This window comes from Centroberyx affinis, unplaced genomic scaffold, assembly GCF_046629955.1.
Source record: "Centroberyx affinis isolate AG114_WGS23_722 - 3 ecotype Tasmania unplaced genomic scaffold, CSIRO-AGI_Caff_v1 ptg000102l_1, whole genome shotgun sequence".
In the NCBI taxonomy this organism is placed as follows: Eukaryota; Metazoa; Chordata; class Actinopteri; order Beryciformes; family Berycidae; genus Centroberyx; species Centroberyx affinis.
The window spans coordinates 624722-648430 of record NW_027278804.1 but is presented as its reverse complement, the minus strand read 5'-3'; the positions used below and the strand labels follow the sequence as shown (position 1 = coordinate 648430).

The following is a 23709-nucleotide window of genomic DNA, read 5'->3' as shown; positions in this document are numbered from 1 at the left end:
AGTCAGTAAGGGAAATAAAGAATTACTTGAGGCTTTCAAAATTTTTGGAAACTAGGTCCAGGTCTGTATTCCACCTCCTCTGACTTTCTATTTCTGACTCAAAGGTTTCCAAGGTTAAGGGTGACTGTTTTGTGTGTGTGTGTGTGTGTGTGTGTGTGTGCAAGTATAAGTGCATATGTTCATTTTGTGTGTGTGAGCATGTCTGTGCCTGCCCGTGCACACACAAGTACATGAGCGCTAACATACAGTTTTTGCGCATCTGTGTGTCTGCTGTCTCCGTTTTTGTCTGTATCTTTTTTTTTTTTTTTTTTGAGGGGGGGGGGGGGGGCGTTTGTGCAGCTTTATTTCCACGGCTGAGTTGTTGCAGCGGTGTCATGCGGACCTGTCAAAGCTGATCTTGACGGAGCGTCCCGGCTCGGCCTCGATGACCCACTCGCAACTCAGGGAGTCTTTGTAGTAGCCCGGCCACCCCGGGGAGAGGATGACACCAGACGGCCCCGAGTAGTGGCCCCCGCAAGGAGCTGCAGGGGCAGAGGGGTGGGAGGAGAGAGGGAGAGGATGAAGAGGATGAAGATATAAATAGGTCGAAGAGTGGGGAGAGAGGAGAGGAGAGGAGAGGAGAGGTGGAAAGATGGAAAGATGCGGTTGCTTTCCAGACATCACCACTCAGTAATCTTTTTGCACCAACAACAAAATGAAAAACCATAATGAAAGAAAAGAGCTGTCTGGATGAGTCCAAAAAGGGTTGAGGTTAAAGAAATACCTGGTAATGACACAGCAAGATAAATGTGGCCCTGCTTGGATGGACACAAACCTGACGTTAATGAAAAACGACATCATGCAGTGTTGCATTTTTGAGAGACATATATTCTTTAAAAAGCTGAACTTTTCAGGTAAAATACGCATCTCAGTCTGGTATGAGGAAAAACACACGCACACACACTCTGTATCTTAATGCTTTGGCAATATTGTTCTAAACTTTCATACCAATAAAGCCTATTGTTTGTTTTATTTGAACATTGCTGGTGCACATTATATGTGACACCACCTTCAGAGCTAGGTAGAGCTAGGCTTTCTTTCTCCCTCTATCCCTCTCTTCCCAACTAGTTAATGAGTAGATTAGCTGACTTATCTATCCACCATTCACACGCAGCTATTAGCTATGCCGGTGCAGTACCTTCACACTTGGGTATGAGTCCGCTCCACATCACCTTGCCCTCCTCCAGATGGCACGTGATGGTGTCGGCCCCCTGCGTCTTGATGAAGCCCTCCTCGCACACCACAGAGATGGAGCTTCCCAGTTGGAAACTGTCCCCGAAGCGCCTGGCATTCAAAGGGATGCCGGGGTCAGGGCACTCATTACGCCCGAACGCTTGTAATGAGAAGAAAGAGAGAACGAGATCTAGTGAAGAACTCTCCCCTTTGTGAATGAGAAATGGGGTCTTGGAGGGGGAGGGAGATAAGGGAAATGGATGTCTATGGGAGGGAAAAGGAGAACAAAAAATCTCATGCAGGCCTCTGTACACCTAAGGGTGACAGTATCTTCTGTCTTTCCGGCTTGTTGTGCCTTTGCAGGGACAAAAGGGAATTGCCGTGGCATTGTATTCAAAGAGTTACTGTGTGCATTGTTTGAAATACTGCTTTTTGTTGTTTTCAGGCACTTGAGCTTCACCTGGAGCGCACTCTGCCTGCTATAATGTCTCTTAAGGAATCATTTCAAAAGGATAAGCCCTGGCCATGGAAAGCACTAGACGATGCTTTTTGACGAAGGTTAACATACATATGCATTCAGACAAATTATTGGTATTGTCGCCACAGCATAAATTTGTTTTGTTTGTTATTGCTGAACTTGTGTGCTTTCATTTCGTAAAATAACATCTTCAAGATAAAGGTAAATCTGACTATTTTGGTTTTGGTATTACAGATTTTGTAGCTTTGACAAAATAGTTAATTGTTTATCAGTAAAAAAGGGTGAAAAGTGCTGGTGCAGTCAGTAGTGATATTAGTCAATACAATATACCTTAAATAAGGTGTAGCTTTACTGTGATATTCTAGACAGTTTTAATTGAATTGTGAATGATGTTGCTCTTGAATGTGAGGCGTATGTTGCATATGTCCTTCCTTTTCATCAAATAAACGGATGAAACAATCACTCACTGCTGTAGGTGATGTTGAACCCTCGGCCAGACATCGAATGATCAGCCTGAAACTCCAGCTGCAGAACGTTGCTGTTGGACGTCAGGTGGGAGGGAACCTCCGCTCCTGAGAAGCGGCCCAGCATCGTGGCTCCCGATTGGTCCCCGTCTTTGATGGTGAGGAAGTCATAGGGCGGCTCGAGGTCAAAGTCATTGAAGGCCAGGTGGATTCTGGAACCGGGCTCGGAGATGATCAGCCACACGCAGTTGAGATTGTTCCCGTAGCCTTCTGGGTAGTCGGGAGACAACACCGTCCCCATGGGCGCCGTGAAGTTGGAGAAACACGGGACTGTGTGAGGGAGAGAGGGGAGAAATAGATTAGATTTGATTAAAAATATATAATATCCCCAGTGAGGCAATTTGCTTTACAGCACCTCTCAGCTCTGACAATCTACACTAGATTCTGCCATAACAAGATCAGACACAAAGATCAGTATAGAACAATGTCAGTACTGTATAACTAGCTCAGCAATCAGGAGACAGCACCGTTTCCCATGGGTGCTGAGTAGTTGGAGAAACATGAGACTGTAAGGCAGAGGGAGTAGAAGAGTTAGTGTACAAAAACTACAGAAATATAGCAATACGGGCACATAGGAATACTGCACAGCGTCCCCATGGACACAGTTAAGTTGGAGAAACGGAAGACTCAAGATTTTTTGTTATGGATATGGGCTAGGTATATTTTGCAGGTGAAACTCACAGGATGGATTTAGGCTGCTGTGAAAAAAAGAAGGAAGGATAACACGGTTTCCCTCTCTAGAGTATTTGTACTGTGCATACCTTGATTTCTCCTCTTTCAAATAAACCCAAACATAACAAGGCGACCATATGCCATCAATTTCCCATTTTAGATTATGTGTACGCCTGTTTACACACATACAATATGCCGCATGGCCATTTGAAAACGGTGTAATTAATCCTCCGATAACTTAGTGTCATTGTGAACTTTCCAGGCGCATAAGTAATCGCTTCGTTTGCTGGCACGGGAAGAGAAAGCACCGCGTTCAACTCACATATGCAGATGGGGATATTAGCGGACCACTGATTGTTGTTCTGGCACGTTATCATCCTCTCCCCGATCAGCTCGAATCCAAACTGGCATTCGAAGCGCAGAACATCCCCGTTTAAAAAGCCACTGCCCTCCTGGTAGCCGTACAGTGGCGTGCCGGGGTCACCGCAACTCTCTTTGTCGATTTCTGCGGGTGAGTGGAGGGAGGGAGGAGGGGAGGGAGAAGGGAGAGGGGGGAAAATGGGGAAAAGTAGAGGATTAAGTCCAGCCAAGTACTTTGAGGTCGTCTTATGTATTTATTTTTTTAAGCATTATCTATAAAAGTGCAGGTGAAGAGTGTGGGGGCCCTGGTTCAGGGCAGAGAGAGAGAGAGAGAGAGAGAGAGAGAGAGAGAGAGAGAGAGAGAGAGAGAGACACACACAGGAAAGAGAGACAGACACAGAGACGGGCAGAAAAAAAACAGACTCACTGCTCGACAGTCACAGACAGAGGCACGGATACAGACAGTGAAAGATGGTATCACCACTAAAGTCCTGTGTACCTTTATAGTTGATCTTGAAGCCGATCGAGCCCACACTCTCATCAGACTGGAGATGGAGCCACATCTGATGGGACATGCTGACAATCAGGTCAGGGACAAAGCTCCCTGTCAGCCTGCAGATAGGGCCACAGCAAAGTCACAGCAGTGTCAAAGCCCACCCTGCAAACATCCCCTCATCACCTAGTGTTATCTTGAGAAGTCTAAAGTCACATAAAATATGAATAAGAAACATTAACTGTGAATTTAACTGTCAAATAGGCAGGTGACATCTAGCATGTAAAACCCAATGTAAAAAACACAAAATGCTACGTACTTTATACAGTGTTGCATAAATGTGCACTAGTACACTGTTTCTACAAAGCATGCATTCATTTAAATTATGTAGTCATTTAATTCATTCAAGGTACTTTGCATTCTGTTCTGTCACACCTCAGAGTACATCTAGACAAGCTGTAGAAATCAGTCTAACTAGCTCTGCAACACTCTGATCTACTGCTTCTGCATTACTGTGGCACAATGTGTATCCAATCAAGTATTGCACAAAACAGCATACGCAGTACTTACACTTGTATTATTGTTCTAGAGTCGCCTACTTCCCCTCCATCTCCGATGGTTAGTGAATCGTACCCGATCTCCAAGTCAAATTCCTCAAAGTTGATCTGGATCACCTGTTGTGAAATATAGGCCACTTTTACAGTCGATCCTATAATCATTTTGAGCTCTGCAGTGCTAATAAGGCTTAACAAAGCCTGGGAACGTTCCTGCCAAAGCAATTATATCTGAGTCCGTTAATGTACAGTGCAGATGGTTTGCATATATTTGTTGACACGGTAAATAATTTGTTTCTAAGCAACGCCCTATAGACTGTTAGCCCACTTAAATAAATTCAATATAAAAAAAATGTATGTTGTCTGACAGCCAGTCAACTAACTGCCCCAGCACCACCAAAAACATTTCATTCAATTATATAAGCTAAACCCACTCAATCAGATGAGCAGTAATTCCAAATGATTCTCAAGTTTTATTATTGAATCACCCAGCATTTAATTTATATGAAATTCATAACATACAAACAGCTGCTCATTTCCATAAGCTGCCCTTAGAGAGTGTTTTGGCGGCAGCTTAACTGTGAGGGAGGCAAGCCTATGTAGATAGCCTATGTAATACCTTATACATATTTCAAACAGGCAGCAGAGAAAACAACGTGTTAGATCAGACAATGCTGTAAAAGCCCATGCAGCACATTTACCCCCCCCCCCCCATCTCATAACTCACATTTACATACATTCTAACACTTTTCTTTCATGAATTATGCAGAAACTATGCCTAAATCTCAAATCATGAGTGGCACGGAGAGAAAATGGGAGCCCAACATAAAACACAAATATCCACTCATACCACCATCTCTTTCGATTGCTCACAGAGAAAGGCTGCAACGGATACTGTACATCCGTCCCATACACCCCCGCAACCAAAGCGCACAACAAACATTCTTCGGAGAGGAATGTACAAATTGGCGGTGGCATGGCTGCACATCACCTTAGAGCACAAATCAAACATTGAGAAGCAGTCGCGGTGAGATGCAATTTTAGAGCCCAAAATAATTAATTGCCTGTCCATACTGAATATCCCCTTTATATATCTCTGTCAGCTGTCACCGGCCTATTCTTTTTCCCCTTTCACGAATGTACATAACATCACAAAAGATGACATGTTCAGTGATTACACTGGCAACAGCTTACACTAATTTCAATTATGTAAAATTGAGGGTATACTGCAGAGAAAATGCACAGTGAAGCCACATTATCTCAGCCTATGCTTTGCCTTCATGGACTTGTGATGAACAGAGGATGTTGTAATGACATGAGTGTCGCATTTGCTGATGAGCGGCGCATGATGGCCGCTCCCTGCTCAGCTTCAGCATCCCTTCCTCTAGCCATGTGGAGGATAATGTCTGCAGAATACCCATGCATAACAACCTCATTACAATGCACGCATAAGAATAATTGTCATAATAACACTAACGGACAAAAATTCGGTGCCAAGTCGATGGCTTGTTTGCGTAGAAGAGGCCATGCAGTGCTCGACTATGGCACTTGCTAGTCCTAGTGATTTCTTAATGAGCGTTTGTTAGTTGTTTATTAGCAGGATTGCAATTAGTTGATACCACAGTGAATATGATTCACTGGATGAAATGGCAATAGACAGCCAGATGTGATGCAGGAGAGTAGTAATGGCTATTAGCAAAACAGCTTTGACCCCTTCACTTTGGGGAATAGCTGATCACATTCAATCATTATTTCTCTCCATTTTTGTTGTCCCAGATGAATGGAGAGGACTGTTCACAACTGCCAACAGTAGTAGTCAGGCAGTGAAGTGATAACTGAAATACAATCAAGTGCACGCATAGGCATTAATAAGGGATATTAATGGTGAACTGATGTCAAAACACATACATATTGTATTCAACCTTTTCCCATCTTGGGGAGTACTTGGCAAATAGATGCATGCATAAATGGATATCCAGCAAGGGAGAGTCAGGATAAATTGTCTATATTGCATAGAGGCAGAATAATCTAATGTAAAAAGGTGAGGGTTCACTCGTTGAGGGACCAGACAAACAGTCAATTCATGTTCATGCTAACTAATGAGGGACTGTTACAGCTGTTCATAATAACACAAATGGTACATTTAACCTCATCCAGGGATTTCCTATATACCTCAATAAATTCATCAAGACAATAAAAACCCAATCCTTATAAATAACATAAGAACTGCGCAGAGAGAGTACTCTGATGTAAATGTTATTAGCGCTGGTAAGGGCTAAACAATTTATTACCTTGTTGAGGTTGCAGGCAATGATGACAAATTCTCACATCAGATGAATCATCTTATTTATGTGCATTAACAGGTGAAATATCAACAACTAGCCATGGCCCCACAACATGCTTCTAGTCTGCATCTATCTGGAATTATTACCGTAGCAGCCACTGCTTTATACATGCTGTAAAGCAGAACTGGATAGGTACAACACATAAATCAAGTCTCTCAATCAGCCAGCTGCAAGATCATTCGCTTCACATTCTGGTAGCTAAAAAGAGCAAAACCTGAATTTGCTAAGCAGTTCCTGACAACAGATTAGTTGTGCACTGTCAGATACAGCAAAAAAAATGGGGAACCCTATGATGGCTGTATCCGTGTATTCACATGGCTACGTATTTTGTTGATTGTGCCCCCTGGGCTTACTGGCCAATTGAGATGTCTGAAGATGAGATAAATGAGGCTCTGTGTGTCGGGATCCAAAATGGGACACAGGCCTGTTTCTGGTGGGTTCCCACATGACAACAGTAGCAATGTGTTTTCATTAGACTGGGTCCCAGAGTGAGACTACTAAGTACCCAAATATGTGTCCCAGGCTGAAAGAGCTGAAGAACCCCGGCTCTGTTACCTTGTTGGGATCGCTGGCAGTGATGATCCAGACGCACTGGGAGTTACTCTCGTACTGGATAGGGAAGTTAGGGGACGTGAAAGTCCCTGATGGGCCCTGGAGATTCGACCCGCACGTTTTCACTGCAACAGAGGAAGAGATAAACATCCATAAATAGCAGATATAAATCAATGTTTCTAATATACACACTAATGTACATTTTATCAACTTAACTGCAGCAGTTAAAAGACACACTGAAAATATATATCTGATAAGTTTTCGAGACATACATTAAAGTGTATATATAAATCATCCACAGATTTTCACTACCACAGGTAAAAGATAGTCAGTAAAGAAAAGGAGAAAATGCTATAGTGGAAAGACATAGGGAGTGTTAAATTCACAATATACACTGATGAAAAAGTGCTGTTCAGAAGGCAAAGTAATAACTCCTGCACTGTATTATGACAGAAAGGAAAGGTAATGTATTGTGTGCACGAATAGAGAGAAGGTCTATTAGCTGCATTTCCATTAATCAAATTCTAAAAGGTGCTCTGGGTATTATGAAACGTAACAAAACAGGCGGAGCATTTTTGAATGAAAACTAGAGTGCTGCAGCAGAGGCTTTCATACATAATTAACAGAACTGAACCTTCCTTTATCTGCATAGAGCCTATATCCAGAGGCACTGCCTTAATCAAACAGTTTTATTAGCTCTTCAGAAGCCCCGCTCACCCTTGCAGACAGGTCTGTGGTCGCTCCAAGCAGCAAAGACCTCGGCTACGCGCTGGCAGGTAATCGTTTTGGAACCCTGCAGCACATGGTCTTCATCACAGGTGAATTGAGCAGTTGCTCCGATGCTGAAAAGATAACAAACATCATTAAAATGTGAAAAGCAATCAATTCCAAAAAAACGACCCCTGAGGCACTTCACATCCATTATTCATACCATCCCATTCATCACTTATTTACATTGAATTACATTTCAATACATCAAATTTATTACATGAATGAATGAATGAATGAATGAATGAAATGCATTTATTATCAAAACAATATAGTTGTCCTAGTTATAAAGAAGAAACAATAATGCTGTTTAAAGTCACAATGACACCGCATTTTGAAAGCATCTTGCTTCCTATTTCCTGTTGCAACAGGATGTTGGGGCGGGACATAAAAGGGATCATCCAAAAGTGTAAACCAATGGGCTATCAATTAGGGAGAAAAAGGTTTTATTGGATGGGAAGGGTGGAGGGGCGGGATTGCTCAAAAATCTGTGATGGTTTTATTGGTTGGCGCCTCCTGGTCACCATTAAAGATTAAGTAAAGTACAACTGATGTGAATTTGATATACAAATACAAGAAAATATACAGTATATACAGTATATGGTTGGTTTTTTTTGCATAAATGTCAAATAGGTGTATGGTATGATAGTTTGAATGAGCTACAAAGGTGAATAAGACATTTCTCATTTCAGTGTGACTTTAATGCAATAAGCACCTTTTTCACATCAGCTGAGAAATGTGTTTATACCTGAATGCCAAACTGCACTGTATTGCAAAACAGAACTAGTAGTGGAGCATGAGAGTGATCTTGACCAAGGAGGGTATAGTATCTTAACATGAAAAAGAGAACATGAACTCTAATCTAATCTCTAATCTAGCAGATTGAGAATGGAGGTAATTGTGGTAGCTAACTAAATCTCAGCGCCCAACTGGCTTCTTCCCAGAGCTTGAGCCAGTTCTCAAGCAAAAGTTGGAAGACCAACCCTCAGGCTCTACTTTCTCTGAATAGCAATCAGCTAGGATACAAATGCTATTACTTGCCACACTGAGGACTAGTTTGAAGCCGGTTTGATATTTCTATGGACTTTCCTCTTAGCTGTTTCTGGATTCATGCATCAAATTGGTCCTGTTTCTGCCGCAGTCCCACATGATAAAAATGAAAGCGTTGTATACGTTATTGCGCTTGGGTTGCAAGGTGACACTGAATTTAATTCATTTTCGGTGTTGAGCTGAAAAGGTTTAAGAGCCCCTGCATACAGTATTAACTGTATTTGTAGCGTCTGTCTTCATAAAGTATGTAGTGCATGTGTTGTGTGCCAGTTTTAAAAATATCAGCTGCACAAGGTCACTTTCGTAGCATTCTGTAAATTGCATGAGACAAGAAAGTATTCAAAACTTGCTACATGTCAAAGAAGATTGACTAAAACAGAACATTTGTCTTTTCCTTTCCTGAAAGAGCTGATATGGTATGTGATATGACTATTATATTTTGTTGAATGGGTCTGGTGCACGACAAAGTAGATGGACTAAATTACGGAATATTCGCAAGCAGATTCTCCACTACTCTCATAAATATGCTACTTTCAAAAACTTTCCTTTTATTCTTGTGAATGGACCGGGAACATGCCGGGTTTGGAATGTGACAATAAAGTTTTGAATCTGCTGCGTGTCGTGAGAACTGGATGGAAAACGGGTCCTCTCCTCTCCAACTCTCCCCTACGGATCAGCGCTTCAAAATCTGAGCTCCTTCACTTCGGTTCTGGGCGCACTTGACTCACCTGAAGTCAGAGCCGCTCCGTTTGCCATTCTCCGGCTCCCCTGGGTCTGGGCAGTAATTAGACACCTGTTTGATGCCGCCTTCATTCACTGAGTGAGAAAAGACAACGACCGAGAATGCTGTGAGAGAGACACAATCACCTGCACTGCCAAAGCTCCATGCCTCCAGACACAGCCAATGTAGTGAATGAGTTGAATTAACTAGCAGATAAAATACGTCCTGTTTGAATCTTCAACAGCTAACGCCTGGTAACAAAATTTGGTTCCAGGAATCATGTAGTTAGACAAACTGACCCCATCTCTCAATGCCAGAGGATTTCCACTGCCAGGTATTTGGCGCTGCGGTTGCGAATACACACTGTTGTTGAGTGTTATCAAAGTGAATGCAAGGGTAAACGCAACTCTCTTACCCGAGCTAGACAAAATAGAGGGAATCTATCTGGGCCCAACAGGGACTAAGAGGATTAAATAACCTTCAACTACATCACAGGCACTACAATGATCACTCAGTGGGACTCTCCATACATACTAATAGTTTAAGTACCCTAGATAAAGCTTTGTGGATAGGATGAAATATATAGCCTTTGCTACAGTGGGAAAGTAGAGAAGTGGCTTGGAAGTAGGATAAAAGTTCACAGTGTGTGCGTGCGTGTGTGTGTGTGTGTGTGTGCGTGTGTGAGTGCAGACATTAAACAAGCCTATCTCCCTCTTGCAATATATTCCGGGAATCAAATAAAGCATGCATTGGAAATGAAATTCATGAAATATGTAAAATCGTAACTTCGCAATAAGACATCACACACACAAAGACCCTTCGGTTTTAACGCGAGAAGCTCTAGAGGCGTTCGTTCTGCTTTCACTTACGAAGTTCATTAGCTTTGAAGTTAATTGTAGCGGGTTATAATATTGTTATGGGTTCAATTATGTGCCATGAATGCACAAGGCATATGCACCATCTACTCATAGTCTTTTTAAATGATATATTGTCTCGTAGAAGAGATTATAGCCCCCTGCATTATTCATGTCTCCATGCAATGGCGAGAATATGACACATAAGGTAATAAAGATTACAACCTGTTATCACTAAAGTGTTTAGCACATTGTAGAGTTAAAAGGAATTAGGTTTCTGAATAGCTTATGTTAATGACAGAGCTCAGCAAGCTATTAGAATGTATTCACTTCAGTCTGAAGTGTACACAAATCATCTGCCAAGTGAGTGGTCACTCAGCCTTGACTACTGCTGTGTGTGTGGATCACACAGTGCATGAACTCGAGTCAATCTGATGTATTGCTTAGGTAGGACAGAACGAGACAGAGAGAGAGTTTTGGCCGGCTGCAACAGATCGAATTTGGGATTTTGCTGCAATGTACAGTCTATAACTAGGTCTGATCTAGCTGAGCACATTTCTGTCAGGACAGAGTCCAGAGACAACGGGGGAAATGGGTTATCAGAAAGAAAAAAAGACTGCACTTCTGCAAAATCTAGTACTGTAGCTTAATGCCTTCACCAAATGATGCAGCAAAAAAAGAGACAAGAAAGAAACAAAGACCCAGAACACAAGCCCTGCACAAACGAAAAACCCAAACAATGAAAACATTTGCATAAGAAAAATAAAAGACTTACTCAAAGACAGTTTGTTAGTGTTGTCCTTTCCTGGTAATAATTTTACCCCTCTGGATTTAAGCTCTCCAGAGCTTTTCACTGGTCGAGAGCAATAAAAAGAGTTCATTAGATAAAAGAAGTTACAGTATTAGATGTGAGAAGATACAGTACAAGTGTTTCTTTCTCTGGAAAATACTTGGTCCTATGAAGAACATCAAAATGTAATTGCTAGTGGTGTGCATCTTTTTTTCACAGGAAATAGGGCTATTGCCCCTGATGCATTCTTAGGGGCCGCATTGACAATTCTATAAAACCAAAATGAGATTTTCTCATTTGTTTGTTTGTATAACTCAGACATATTAAACAGTGGATGGAAATTGATTGGTCAGAGCAGATTTAACGGTTATGGCTTGTAAGGGGGAAATACCACGCAGAATCAAAGAGCAGCCCAAGGACTACACCGCTAAATATCTTAGAGTGGCTAATTGAACACAGCAGGGGCCAGATTGCACACAAAAGCCAGGTGATGCAAGCGGCTGTCATAACTTTGAGGTGTCAACAGAATAGCCAAAAGCAATGAATGATGTGTCAAGCAAAATAAGGCATTTGAATTTGAAAACATTGGGATGATCCCTTTCTTCTAGACTGCATTTGAAGCCAACTGATTAATTCAAGCTGTTATATACACAAGTTGGAACTGTGTCTATTTAGTGACCGGCAAGGTGTTTAATATGCTCAAAAGCACGCTGCAAAATAAAGCCCCTCCTTGCTTGTCGCTGCATTAAAAAGAAACCGGCCCTTTACATCATGAATAACAAACGCATAGGGACATTGTTTGAGTATTGCACAACACTCCTGCAATAGATGAGAAATGTGATTTTTCATGCAATTGATTTTCTGTCTTCATTTACAATGAGTTGCCACGCATGCAGGTTACTGATAGAAAACTTTTTATAAAGGCTTTTACGGTGAAGTCGCAGGCTTCCATGCCTGGTTTGGGGCCGGGCTGTTAGCATCTGTGGCATAGTATATAGCCTACATACACTGACTTGAAAGTCATGCCAGAGGACAATGTCAGGGTAATGGATTATTGAGCTGCCCGAGCTGTGTGTGTTTATAAGAGGGGAACTATATACAGTATTTATCTCTCAAATATTTGATTAACAAAAGGCCTTTGAAGTCAATGGTTTGAAGCTGAAAAAACCTTCATACAGCCTTTGCCTTCAACAGTGGGGGTATTAATGAAAACTGTTTGATATTCAGTTGACAAAGATCAAAAACATGTTTCGTAATTACAGCGTATTTTTCCTACAATGGCCCCTTTTCGTTCAAGCAGAGTGCCCTCTATTACGATTTGCAAATTAAGTAATCATGTCTTACCTTGATACTGAGCCCTGAAGCCTTTGTGGCGGTGGTTGCTCTCCGTCACAAAGTGCAGCCGTAACCAGTTTTTGTTGCTGATGATGGGTGCTGGAATATTCATTCCAGACAGCCTAAGTGTGAAGAAGCACAGGAGAAAAATAACACATAGCATCCATTTTAACATTACTGCAACTACCTCCCCGGCTGCTGACATCACAGTGGCACCATAAAATAGGACAAAAGAATCTACATTGCTTCAGAAATATGGGGTGAAAAAGGAGATGATTGAATAAAATGAAAAGAAAAAGTGAAGAAAACTAATCTGGAGAACATCATTGAGAGATGAGAAGGATTAGAGCAGAATCATATCCAAGTGCAAGAGGGTGGCTGTGGTGTTGGAGCCCGAACAGCGTGTGTTCTCCCTTTACTACTGTATTTGCCCTGCCTGGCGAGAAAAGAGTGGCCTAAAAATGAAGACAAGCTTGTCCCTGAAACCCAGAACAACCCCCTCCTTAGTCTGACTCTGCATGTCCTTGTTTGTTTGTGTGTGCATGTGTGTGCGTTTGTATATGTGTGTATGAGACAGAACAGAGGGAGGGAGATAAGAGATACAGATATCAAAAGAGTGAGTGAGTGAGTGAGTGAGTGAGTGAGTGAGTGTGAGTGAGTGAATATTTGTCTGACAGTATGCCTGAGTGAGTCTGTGTCTCTGTGAGTATTGACTATGTCTGTCTTAGCGTCTGTGTCAGTGTATTAGATCAGAAGTATTATCCAGTGCGTGGCCATAGCATCAGAGACGCTCTGTAATCGTGGCGATTCAAAGCTGCCAGAGGCCGCCTCATTTGTCTGGCTAACCAGCTCTGGCTTTTATCTACTGCCTCGCTATCCGTGCACCGCGCCCTGTCATACCACAGTCAATAGCGCACAATGCCACTCTAGCTATTAAACAGAGGCTGGGGACCGGCTGAGAGAAGGAATGATGCAGTTGAGCCCAGTGTGCCCAAATTGGCTGAGTGTTGAAAAAAGCGTGATGTGTTAAGGTGTTTGTGTGTGTGTGTGTGTGTGTGTGTGGGGGGGGGGGGTTATGGTGTGTGTTAAGGTGAGCACAATGGAATAACTTGGGTTTTTAAGGATCGTTGTTCTATGTAATTTCTTTGGCATTTACTGCAGAGTCACCGAAAGGGCATGCAGAGAGAGAAAAGGAAAGGGAGAAAGGAAAGAGAGAGTATGTGAGAGAGAGTGATGGAGAGAATCACTGCGCCTTCACCAAGAGAGAGGGAACATTTTTTTTTGTTTGTGTATTTGGATTTTCCTTAATGGCCATTGCAGGTGAGAGAAAAAATGAATAACTCTACTTGACATTTGATTTCTTGTCATTTAGATAACACCACTGGTCCCTGCTATTTAGATTTCATCCTGATGAACACTTTATTACCTCAGAGAATAAAAACAAGAAAGGTACCTGTACAGGCTGCTGCGTGTTTTATTTCGACTTCATCAACATATGTGATTTCTGAACGCCGATATTAAAAACCCAAATCATCCATCAGAATGGGAGATGATGGCTGCTCCTAGAGGGGAGTCGAAAGGTAATTGATTCCACACAAAAGTTGACCTTTTCGTCACATTGCGTCGTTGATAAAATGTTAATGGCGCAAATTTATGGACAGAATGAAAAGGAGCAGCCTTCAGTTGACGGAGCGATTTACAAGCAAATGCCTGCATGTTTCCTGTAGCAGAGGCTACAAATTATCGCAAGGTCTCCGCTATAAGTCTCAGAGAAAATGGATAGCGACAATAAAGCTCTACCCCTTCAAAAGTTGCAAGGATGCTCCAGGCGGCACAGGAGTGATGTTACAAATTTAAGAGGAGCGGAGGTGAATATACTGTTGTCGCGAAGGCAAACTTTAGTCGAGCAGCTGAAACATGATCTGTCATCAACAATAAATAAAAGGCTCAATGACACTTTACAAAGGCCTGAATCTAGTGCATTACCCTCTGTATTAACCTATGTAAAACCATGCTAAATACACAATAATACGGCACAAGAAAATCTCCCTAATACATACAGTATTGTACTTACAAGCATTACAACACAATCTAAGTACAAAATGGAAAAACGCAATGTACTACTGTAAATACTTCCAAAAAGAATTCCAGCAGCTATTATGCCTGAAGGTGTTAATTGGTGACGTGCCAACATTTCCTCCTGTTTTCTTTGCTGAGGTTATGTAATGTTGTGTCTAATTGAGCGCTAAGGTGTTAAGGTGTCATTGGAGGTGATATGTCTAAACATTTTGTTTCTCAAGTTGTCCTGGCATGTCCACAAGACCTCTATCTACTTCCCTGGCTCTCTTCAATGTAACCCTCTCAAAAATGAATAAATTACTTGCGGAAAGTGGACCGCCCAGTCTCCTTAAAAAAAGATAACAATAAGTGAGTGCCTTTTGGTGAAGCAACGCAGGCTACTGTTTTCTTATTGTATCTCCTCCAGTGCATATTGAGTGACAAAAGATGAGAAAGTCCAATTGGAAAAATGGATTCCTCACATAATGCATTGCCATTCTATCTCTCCAGACTCACTCAGACTGTCTATTTGTTCCCTCATAGATATGCAATATGGTTTCCCGGAGATTACTTCTTGGCACGAGCGCAGTGTTTTATATGCTTGGTTTCATCCAAGTTTTTGCATCCCCCATATTATCGATTTGGACTTCTCAAGGACTAACGGTAGATTTTGACACAGGTCCGCAATGTGCATTAGAGTGTTTTCAGAAAGTTCTCAGAGCAAGATGTATCTTATAATTTGATAGGATAAGGGGTTGGAAGGGGACATGGCAATCTCATCAAAATACCACTGTAACGAGTCCCAATGTGCGGGTACTGCAGCAAAACGTGGCCTTGAGGCCAGAGAGCCAGGATTAATTCTCTGGTGTCCAGCTCCTCTCTATTTGGGTTATAGCTATAACCCAGATAATGAATGATCCGTCCAAATTTGACAAAGAGGATGGTGGCCAGGTGATTTGGCCTTTTTTCCCCCGCACATTTTCCATAAAATCTACGACAAGAGGGAGTGATTTTAAGAATACTATAAGTGATAAAGAAGAAGAAGCCCTTGCCCTTTATCCCAAACTCACTCCCTGGTAACAGACTGTTCAGGAGATGTTCTTGTACAGTATGCTGCCTGTCTGCCAGGAGATTAGCCGCTGCACAGTGAGCCGGTCACTGCATACCCAATAGCTCCTTATATTAATTGCCCTGGTGGAAAACCGGGGTCAATTATCAATTCACCTTCTTTCAGTTGCACGTTGCATTGCATTCCTTTCAGCCTGAGCGCAGTGGAAGATAGCCAGATTGTGGGCTTCTGGGAAATTCTGATGGGTTATATTTTGCCAAGCAAGATCAATAAATCCCAGAAAGAAGGAACTGAATTCAATACACATGGTAATTTAACCAAAGTTAGTAATTTGGCTGCTGGGCACCTCTTGTCTTGTTTTCAACCGGCCTTGAATATTGGACTCTTCCTCTGACAGCCATGTAACCACTCAGTTGAAATAGCTTTGTTCATATTCAGTGAGCCATGCAAAATATTGCCAGTTTGCTTGGTAAAGTAGGAGCATTACACTTTCTGGAGTGAGTTTACACCATGCAGAATCAGCCATGTTACAGTAGCTTACAAGTAAAATCACTTGAAAGACACCGGATGATAGAAAGGGAGAAAAAAAGTCAGGGACCAGAAAAGTATGAAAAAAAGGAAATAGAGCCAGGTAGTCATAAAAGCAGCAGAAAGAGACATTTTGATCAAATTTCATGGAATAAAAGCAAAAAGTGTATCCACAAAGCCTTTTGGGGTTTATGTTCTGTGTCCATATTTGAAATAATGAATGACGTGTAATCTACAGCTTGTTGTTTTTGCCCTTTGTGAACAGGGTTGTACAATCATATTAAAGGTCAGAAGAATAACAAAGAACGGTTTTCTTTGGTCTAGCCAGACTCCACAATGTTGCCTTCGTCAGAGGAAGCAGAGGTCTATTTTTTTGTCTATTTTCACGGTGATTGATGTGTAGCCTCCCATCATCCTTCCCCAGCGTGACGAAAATGGAATCAATAAACTCATTTGCAGAGATTCAACAGAAATCTTCAATTGATAAAAGGATAAAAGGTTCTAAAAGATGTCAGCAAAACATGTTTATTGCTCTATATTCCCAGAATATGTTGACTTTTAAGTATCAGAACAGCTAGAATTATTCCTACATCCGCTTTCAGGTGCTTGGCTGAGGACAGACTACAATCCACACCAGTTCAAAATGGTCAACAATCAGACAGCCACATCAAACAGGTGGAAACGGGAGCACAGTAGGAGTAAATGTTGCTAGTACTATCCAAAAGGCTGAATTGAGAAAGACATATCCAGTGGTCTGTTTTTAATGTTTCAAGTTTTAGCATTTCATAATAGCAGCGTACAGCAAACTCATGGAAGTAGAGGCTAATTTTACGCTCTATACAATAAAAGGGCCAGTATGCCTGGGCCTTTATATATGTGAGATGCTGAGGACAGGAGTTATAAATACTGCAGCTCACACAAATATATTGGGTGAAGTATATTGCAAACAAGTAGGTAGGAGGATGAGCAACAACCTGTCAATATCATTAAATAATGCATAACTACGAGTCTGAGGAAAGTTTCCAGAAACCTATGCAGTTTTAACATTTGACTTTTTGTGGGCTGGAAAATTCGAACGTGCCTTAACCAAACAGGGTGAAGCGCGGACCAAACCCTTCTTCAATCTCCCATGTATTTTTAGCCTGGAATGGTAAAAGCCTGACTGTGCCAAAATATTGTCCATTTTTCTCCATAACGCAATGGCAACCAGCAAAGCAAATGGACGAGAGGAGACACATAACTGAAGATGGACTAAGCATCACTACAGTCATAATCAACAACAATTAAATCTGCCAGGATTAATGAAATATCCATATGGGTTCAGGAATTACATCTGGGCGATGCCTGTTTTTAGTGTTGGACTCATTATGAATTATGTTCAGAATTAGTTTTGCTTTACTACCTTATGAATTATTTTGCTGTGGCTGTTATCTTTATAGTTCCATTGCTGAAATCAATTATTTTGTTAGGAATTTCCGTTTCTCAGTTTGCTGTTCATTGGGATTTTTTTTATTTGTGTTTATCGAACAACATTCTCTACTGTCATAGGTTAAGAAAGGATAATGAGTGGCTGATGGCTGAAAATATTACACCTGAAATGCAAAACAGGCATGTGCAATTCAGATCTGAAATTCTCATCCGTTTGGTTAAGCTTCAAGTCTATTTGCCGGAGAAGGGCTTCATGCTAAGAGTAGATGTTAAGTCTGGCTGACTTTAAGGTTCCCTGGCTGTCAATCATTGTTAAACGGCTCTAAAACTCAAGGGTAAATTGACGTCTTGCTTGTCTCTGCCTGCAGTTGGTGCAATATGTTAGGGCGGTTGAAAGTTTAGCTGTACCACGGCCTTGTACACACGCAGAGACACTCATAAAGAGGGACGGAGAGAGCAATGAATTTTATGGGCGGGAGGGAGAGTTGCTCACTACGGTTTTTGTTTGCTCGCTTGTCTAGTTGTTTACCTGGCCCAGTCAAAGTCATCTCTCTAAAATTCTGGCCCCATTGCGCCCAAACTCGCTGGGTCCCACCTGGCTTGTAGGGCTTAAAACGAGAACTCCACCTGACAGCATCTGACATTCGGTGACATACAGTAACATCATCTTGGTGTTTTGAAGCTCTCAACTGATCCATGATGACCTCACCACACACACAAAGAAAATCCCCACAAATAAAGGTGCTGCTTGTTGAAACTCTTTCAACCTCTATAAATAAACACAGTTTGAGTTGACTTTTTAATTTCCTTTGACTATCAAAACATCTTCAGTTATGCAGTAAATGGAGGCATATACAGTAATTTCATATACATTTCTGTTGATTGACTCATGCTTTAACAATATACCTATTATATATATAGAATTTATCTCTGTACACACAGAAAAATATGTCTATTTTTCCTCCATGCAATGTTAATATTATATTCTGTTATTTTGTTTTGGTATCTTGCTTACATCAGTGTCTTGCAGAAACATTTCTCCAATTACTGTATACCATTTGTGATTTTTTACTGCATTTCCGAGCTTACACTGTTCCCAGTGCGTGAAAATGTTGCATGACACTGCGACCAAGCAAAACCGAAAGAGTAGGCAAATATTTATCCACTGAAAAATCAAACAGTTGTTTTCAAATTGTGAAAAACAGACTTTTTGGAGAGGTTTTTTGCGGGAGAAAGACGATGCGGCACTAAAACTTTCACTGTGTCCACATACCAGCACAGACATCTGCCATCGGGCTCTGAGGCATTAAAACTGAGAGACATTTCAGTTAGCGAAAGAGTTAATTTTGGAGTTTTCATAACTAAGCGGAGAGGGGGTTACCTGATGGTCTGTCAAAACACATCAATGTCATCCCATTCCAACTTGCTGTCATCTTCTCCCTAGCTGTGTCAACATACAATACTTAGCAGTCATCACCACACTCACAGTATCTCCCCTTTTGACTCTCTGTCTCTCCGACACAGTCTCTCTCTCTCTCTCTATCTATCTGTCAGACTCCCAGCTGACAACTCTCAGGGACAACAAAGCTCATAGCTCAGTGATTGATTATGGCTTCTTTCAGCCAATTATAATTAATGCCCGGCAGGATCACATAAACCTGGCGGATGATCCCATTCACACAAGGCACAGGGGAGATGGATAACTTCAGCCTCAAGGTTGGGGGTCAAACCCATTTCATATTTCCTTGTTTCAGGGGGGAGTGACTTCTACATCAAGCTAGATAGGAAGCCATAAACCAAAGGGTCTGAAGGCTTTTTCTTAAAACAAAACTATATTGAAGATTTGTCATTCATGTGCGCCGCAATTTGAATTATTCAATAGGAAGTCTTGGGCTCCCTTTGTGAATTGATTGAATGCAATCAAAAGCAAGAGGAATATTTCAAATGTGTTGAGGAAAATTGCCCATGAAAAATCATTAAAAGGCACATTTGCATGCCAGTCAGTATGTCATCTATGTAAACATGTATGACAATACATCAGCAGTATTCGATCGAATTTGGACGTTCCCTTGTCAATTAAAACTGACAAAACCCTCTAATAGATATAAAGTCCACTTCTATAGCACTCATCAACTGCATCTGCAGATCTTTAAAGATGCACTAGGTGAGATGTTTACTGCCCCATAGTAAAAAATGACAATAATATATCTGCAGGGATTTAATAGGGTTGTTCATCAATAAGTGAACAATTACTCTGCCAGGTGCTGAGAATTCCGGCGTGTGTTCAATTCTATGCACTGAAGCACTGCAGCACGGTTCAATTACCTCTCACTAAGCATCCCTGACTGACTGACTGACTGACTGACTGACTGACTGACTGACTGACTGACTGACCTGAATTTGCCTCGTGATAACCTCGGACGCGCCGTGGGAAAAAAATGAACTGGACAAACAGGAAAGTAAGCAAATGAATACTGACAATGTTGGTTAATTAATACCAGTATTATTTAAATCAGATTGTGCCATGCCTTGCACAGTATGTGGGTGGATGATGATGGCTATGTTTCGTTGGTTGGGGGCCCCAGCAGGGCAATGCAACATTTTGGGGGTCCTTGGCATAAAAAAGTTTGGGAGCCCTACATTGATTACATATTGTCCCAAAGCACACACACAAACCGCACAACACCACACACAAGTGTTTCTCCTATCACTGAACACCACCAAAAACGCCACCGGTTTGGTTTTCAAAGGAGATTTTTAGCTTCACACAATCTGAATGTTGTTTCATAGGTTTACTATTGCACCAAGAAGTAATTCATGGGGAATCAGTGCAGCACACAGCCTTTCTCCAGCTCCAAAAATGATTGTGGATGCACCCTGTCAAACCCCCACCCCCACCCTCACGACATACCCCCGCCCCCACACAAAACACGAACACCCTTCTGGTACCGCCTTGTCAACACCCTTCGATACACCCTCCAAAACACATACATACACCCGCGCAAACATCCCCTCGTACAGAAACAACTCATGTTAACAATGTACACGCACGCAGCCCCTCCTCGCTTCCTCCTCACAACTCGACTCACCAGATGGTAGGCGGCTCAGATCCCTCCACTTCCAGGTAATCCGACTTCTCCTCCATCTGAAAGTCGGTGAACACCAGGGAGATGGTGTCCCCCGGATCGGCCAGGACGGTCCACTTGCACTCGCCAGTGCCGCCCGAGCCTCCGGGGCCGCCGCCTCCGCCGCCACCCGGGGAGTCACCGCCGGGGAAGTCGGGGCTGGAGATGAGCCCGCTGGAGCCCCTCAGGGTGCCACCGCACGTGTCCTCCGCTGTCAATCAACCAAAGAGAGAGAGAGAGAGAGAGGGGGGGGGGAGAGGGGTGGGGAAGAGGAGGGAGAGGGTGGAGTGAGAACAGACACTCGGGGCTCGGGGGTTGTTTCTGAGCTGTTACTCAAAGCTCAACACGGGAGGGAATGTGGCTCCAGGCATATAACATCTGTACCTGTCCCACCAGATAAAGGTAAAGCAGAGGAAGACCAATGTGGAAGCGCTACAGCGAGAGTGTTGGCGCTAGAGCTGCACCGACTGAAATTACTTCTGCGTGTTTTCTGTGTGTTCAAACAGCGCGTGTGGAAATTTCATTCACTGTTTAAACATGTCATTTCATTGGTTTTTCATCCACCTACAGGTTGTCGGGGTCCCTATGAGCCAATACGCAGTAAATTCCAGCGTAATTATGGAATTGCGAACAATCTGAAACGTTAAGATTTATTAAAAAGGTTGCTTGTGTTTTCCTCACAACGATGGGAAGCATGAAACAATGTGACAAAATGACAAATGAGCAGATCGTGATCTGTAATTAATTGTATATTAATTCCTCCTCCGTTTCCGTCGGTGCAGTTTCCATGTGGTAGGAAATGCAGAAAACAAGTCCGAAGTCTCTCTCTCTCTCTCTGTCTGTCTCTCTCTCTCCCACCCCTGTCTCCTCTCCTCCCTCCATCCAAGAGCCAGTAATTCATCATTGTGTCCTCTGAGCTCCCTCATGTTTCAGGAAACAAACAAATGGTGATAAACAGGGCTTATAATGCTGTGAAATTGTATATTTTTTTCCAATGTGGGGAGCGTGGCACGTCAGCTGAATGTTAATGCACTCTACCGTAACAGTGGCTCGCTCTCTTTCGCTCCATCTCCCTTCCCGTCCTCGTTCGTTCTCTCTCCATCCCTTCTCTCTCTCTCTCATCTCTCCATCGCTGTCTCTCTCCCAAGCCCTCTCAGATCTTTCCACTATTACTCATCAACCTCCCCTCTATCCCCGTCGCTTAGTTTTGTTTTTTTGTTTTTTTTTTTCCCAGAGAATTCTAATGATGGCAGGGCTTTCACAGTTTTCACATCATTTAAGACTAATATGTGACACTCGGCTGTGCCAGCTGAAACCTTTGATGGCTCGGCTTTCCACTCAGGGCTGTCAGAGCTGCCAGGCACAGCCACGGAAAAGCCTTGGAACATTCCCCTATGCTGCATTACACGATTGGTCAAGGGACGAGGAAGTGGATGTATGAAATTCAAAAGAAGATGAAGAAAACGGGGCAGAAGAAGGGAGAGCATGGGCTTGCTAGTTAGCTTGATCCATGTCCTTTGAGCCGAGCACATACACATTAACAGCAGGATGGCAATTGATCAGAGTCTTCTCAGGGAGGGTGGTGCTGGAAAATTGATACTTTGTGAGACATCAATGATGTCTGCACACATATGATTCATACCAAGGGCAGACTTTCATTTGTAGTCTACACCAAGGGCAGGCTTTCATTTGTTGCATGTCAGTAGCCTTGTAAGAACACAAGCGTATGGACGCATACTATCATGCTTCCGGTTTACATCATCATCTCCTCCTCCAGCATATACGTAAATACCAACATAGAGCTTATCTTAATTATTCTGCGTGGCAAGTGGTACATCCACCACCACTAGAGAGGATGAAGGCTCACATTTAGCATTCCTCTCTACGCATTTCAGATGACATCCTGACGAACGCACAGCGGAGATCTTTACAGTAATGGGCTATAGGCTATAATTAAAGAAGCGCGGCACAGTCTGACTGAAGGAGCCATATCGCTTTTTCAACCTTGATGACAGATAACAGGATACTGTAAGGTGCCCTTGTGGCCAATCAGGGGAGAGAGATGGAGAAAGGAGGGGGAGGGGAGCATAAGATGTAGAGAGGAAAGAAGAGAAGAAAGTTACAGAGACAAAAGAAGCGGTGGAGGCTGGGGAGAGAAAGACGGGGGGGCAAGAGTTGGAGAGAAAAAGACTAGGAGAAAGATCACGTAGAGAGCAAAGAGACGAGCAGAAAGACAGAGGAAGAGGAAGAGAAAGAGAGAGGGAAAGAAAGAGAGAAAGGGGATTCCTGCAGGTCAGAACAACATCTGCCGAAAGCAGATGCGCCCTCACCGGGGACTCTGCCCAGGTCCATGTTGGAGCTCTAGTTGTCTCCTGTCTGGAGTGCTGCACCTCCCTCCTGGCTGGGCTCCTGAGATGCACTCTCTGGCCCTTCACAGCTCACATGCTACACAACACTGCAGTCTGCCTCATCTTCAACCTCCCCGAAATCTCCTATATCACCCCTCTCTCCTTCACTCCCAAGTGTTGTCACGATGCCAGAATTCTGACTTGATACCAATACTAAGTTTAATATCTAGAAATTCGATACTACTTCAAAACCACAATAAACAAGAAATAAACCCCTTTAGGTGGACTGGGATTCAGTTCAAGATGCGCTGGACTGTTTGATGCTGTTGCCATGTTTTCAGCTGTTTGACTCTGACTGCTGCAGTCCACTGTCAGGAGCCAGACTGCCCCTCTGTCTATTCCAATCTTTCTTCTTCTTTTAACTATTCCAATCCGCACGTATGCT

The 23709-nt window shown here is 42.6% G+C and overlaps 1 protein-coding gene across 1 annotated transcript in view; it reads right to left on the bottom strand.

The window, feature by feature from the left end:
* LOC139647843 (CUB and sushi domain-containing protein 3-like) overlaps window positions 1–23709 on the bottom strand; it is a 221515-nt gene that overhangs the window by 141140 nt on the left and 56666 nt on the right. The window contains 13 exon segments of the mRNA XM_071523829.1: window positions 383–521; window positions 1178–1372; window positions 2158–2484; window positions 3209–3391; window positions 3746–3858; window positions 4310–4413; window positions 7194–7315; window positions 7908–8032; window positions 9737–9824; window positions 11359–11436; window positions 12718–12830; window positions 20881–21019; window positions 21059–21127. Coding sequence (XP_071379930.1) covers window positions 383–521; window positions 1178–1372; window positions 2158–2484; window positions 3209–3391; window positions 3746–3858; window positions 4310–4413; window positions 7194–7315; window positions 7908–8032; window positions 9737–9824; window positions 11359–11436; window positions 12718–12830; window positions 20881–21019; window positions 21059–21127 — 1795 coding nt within the window.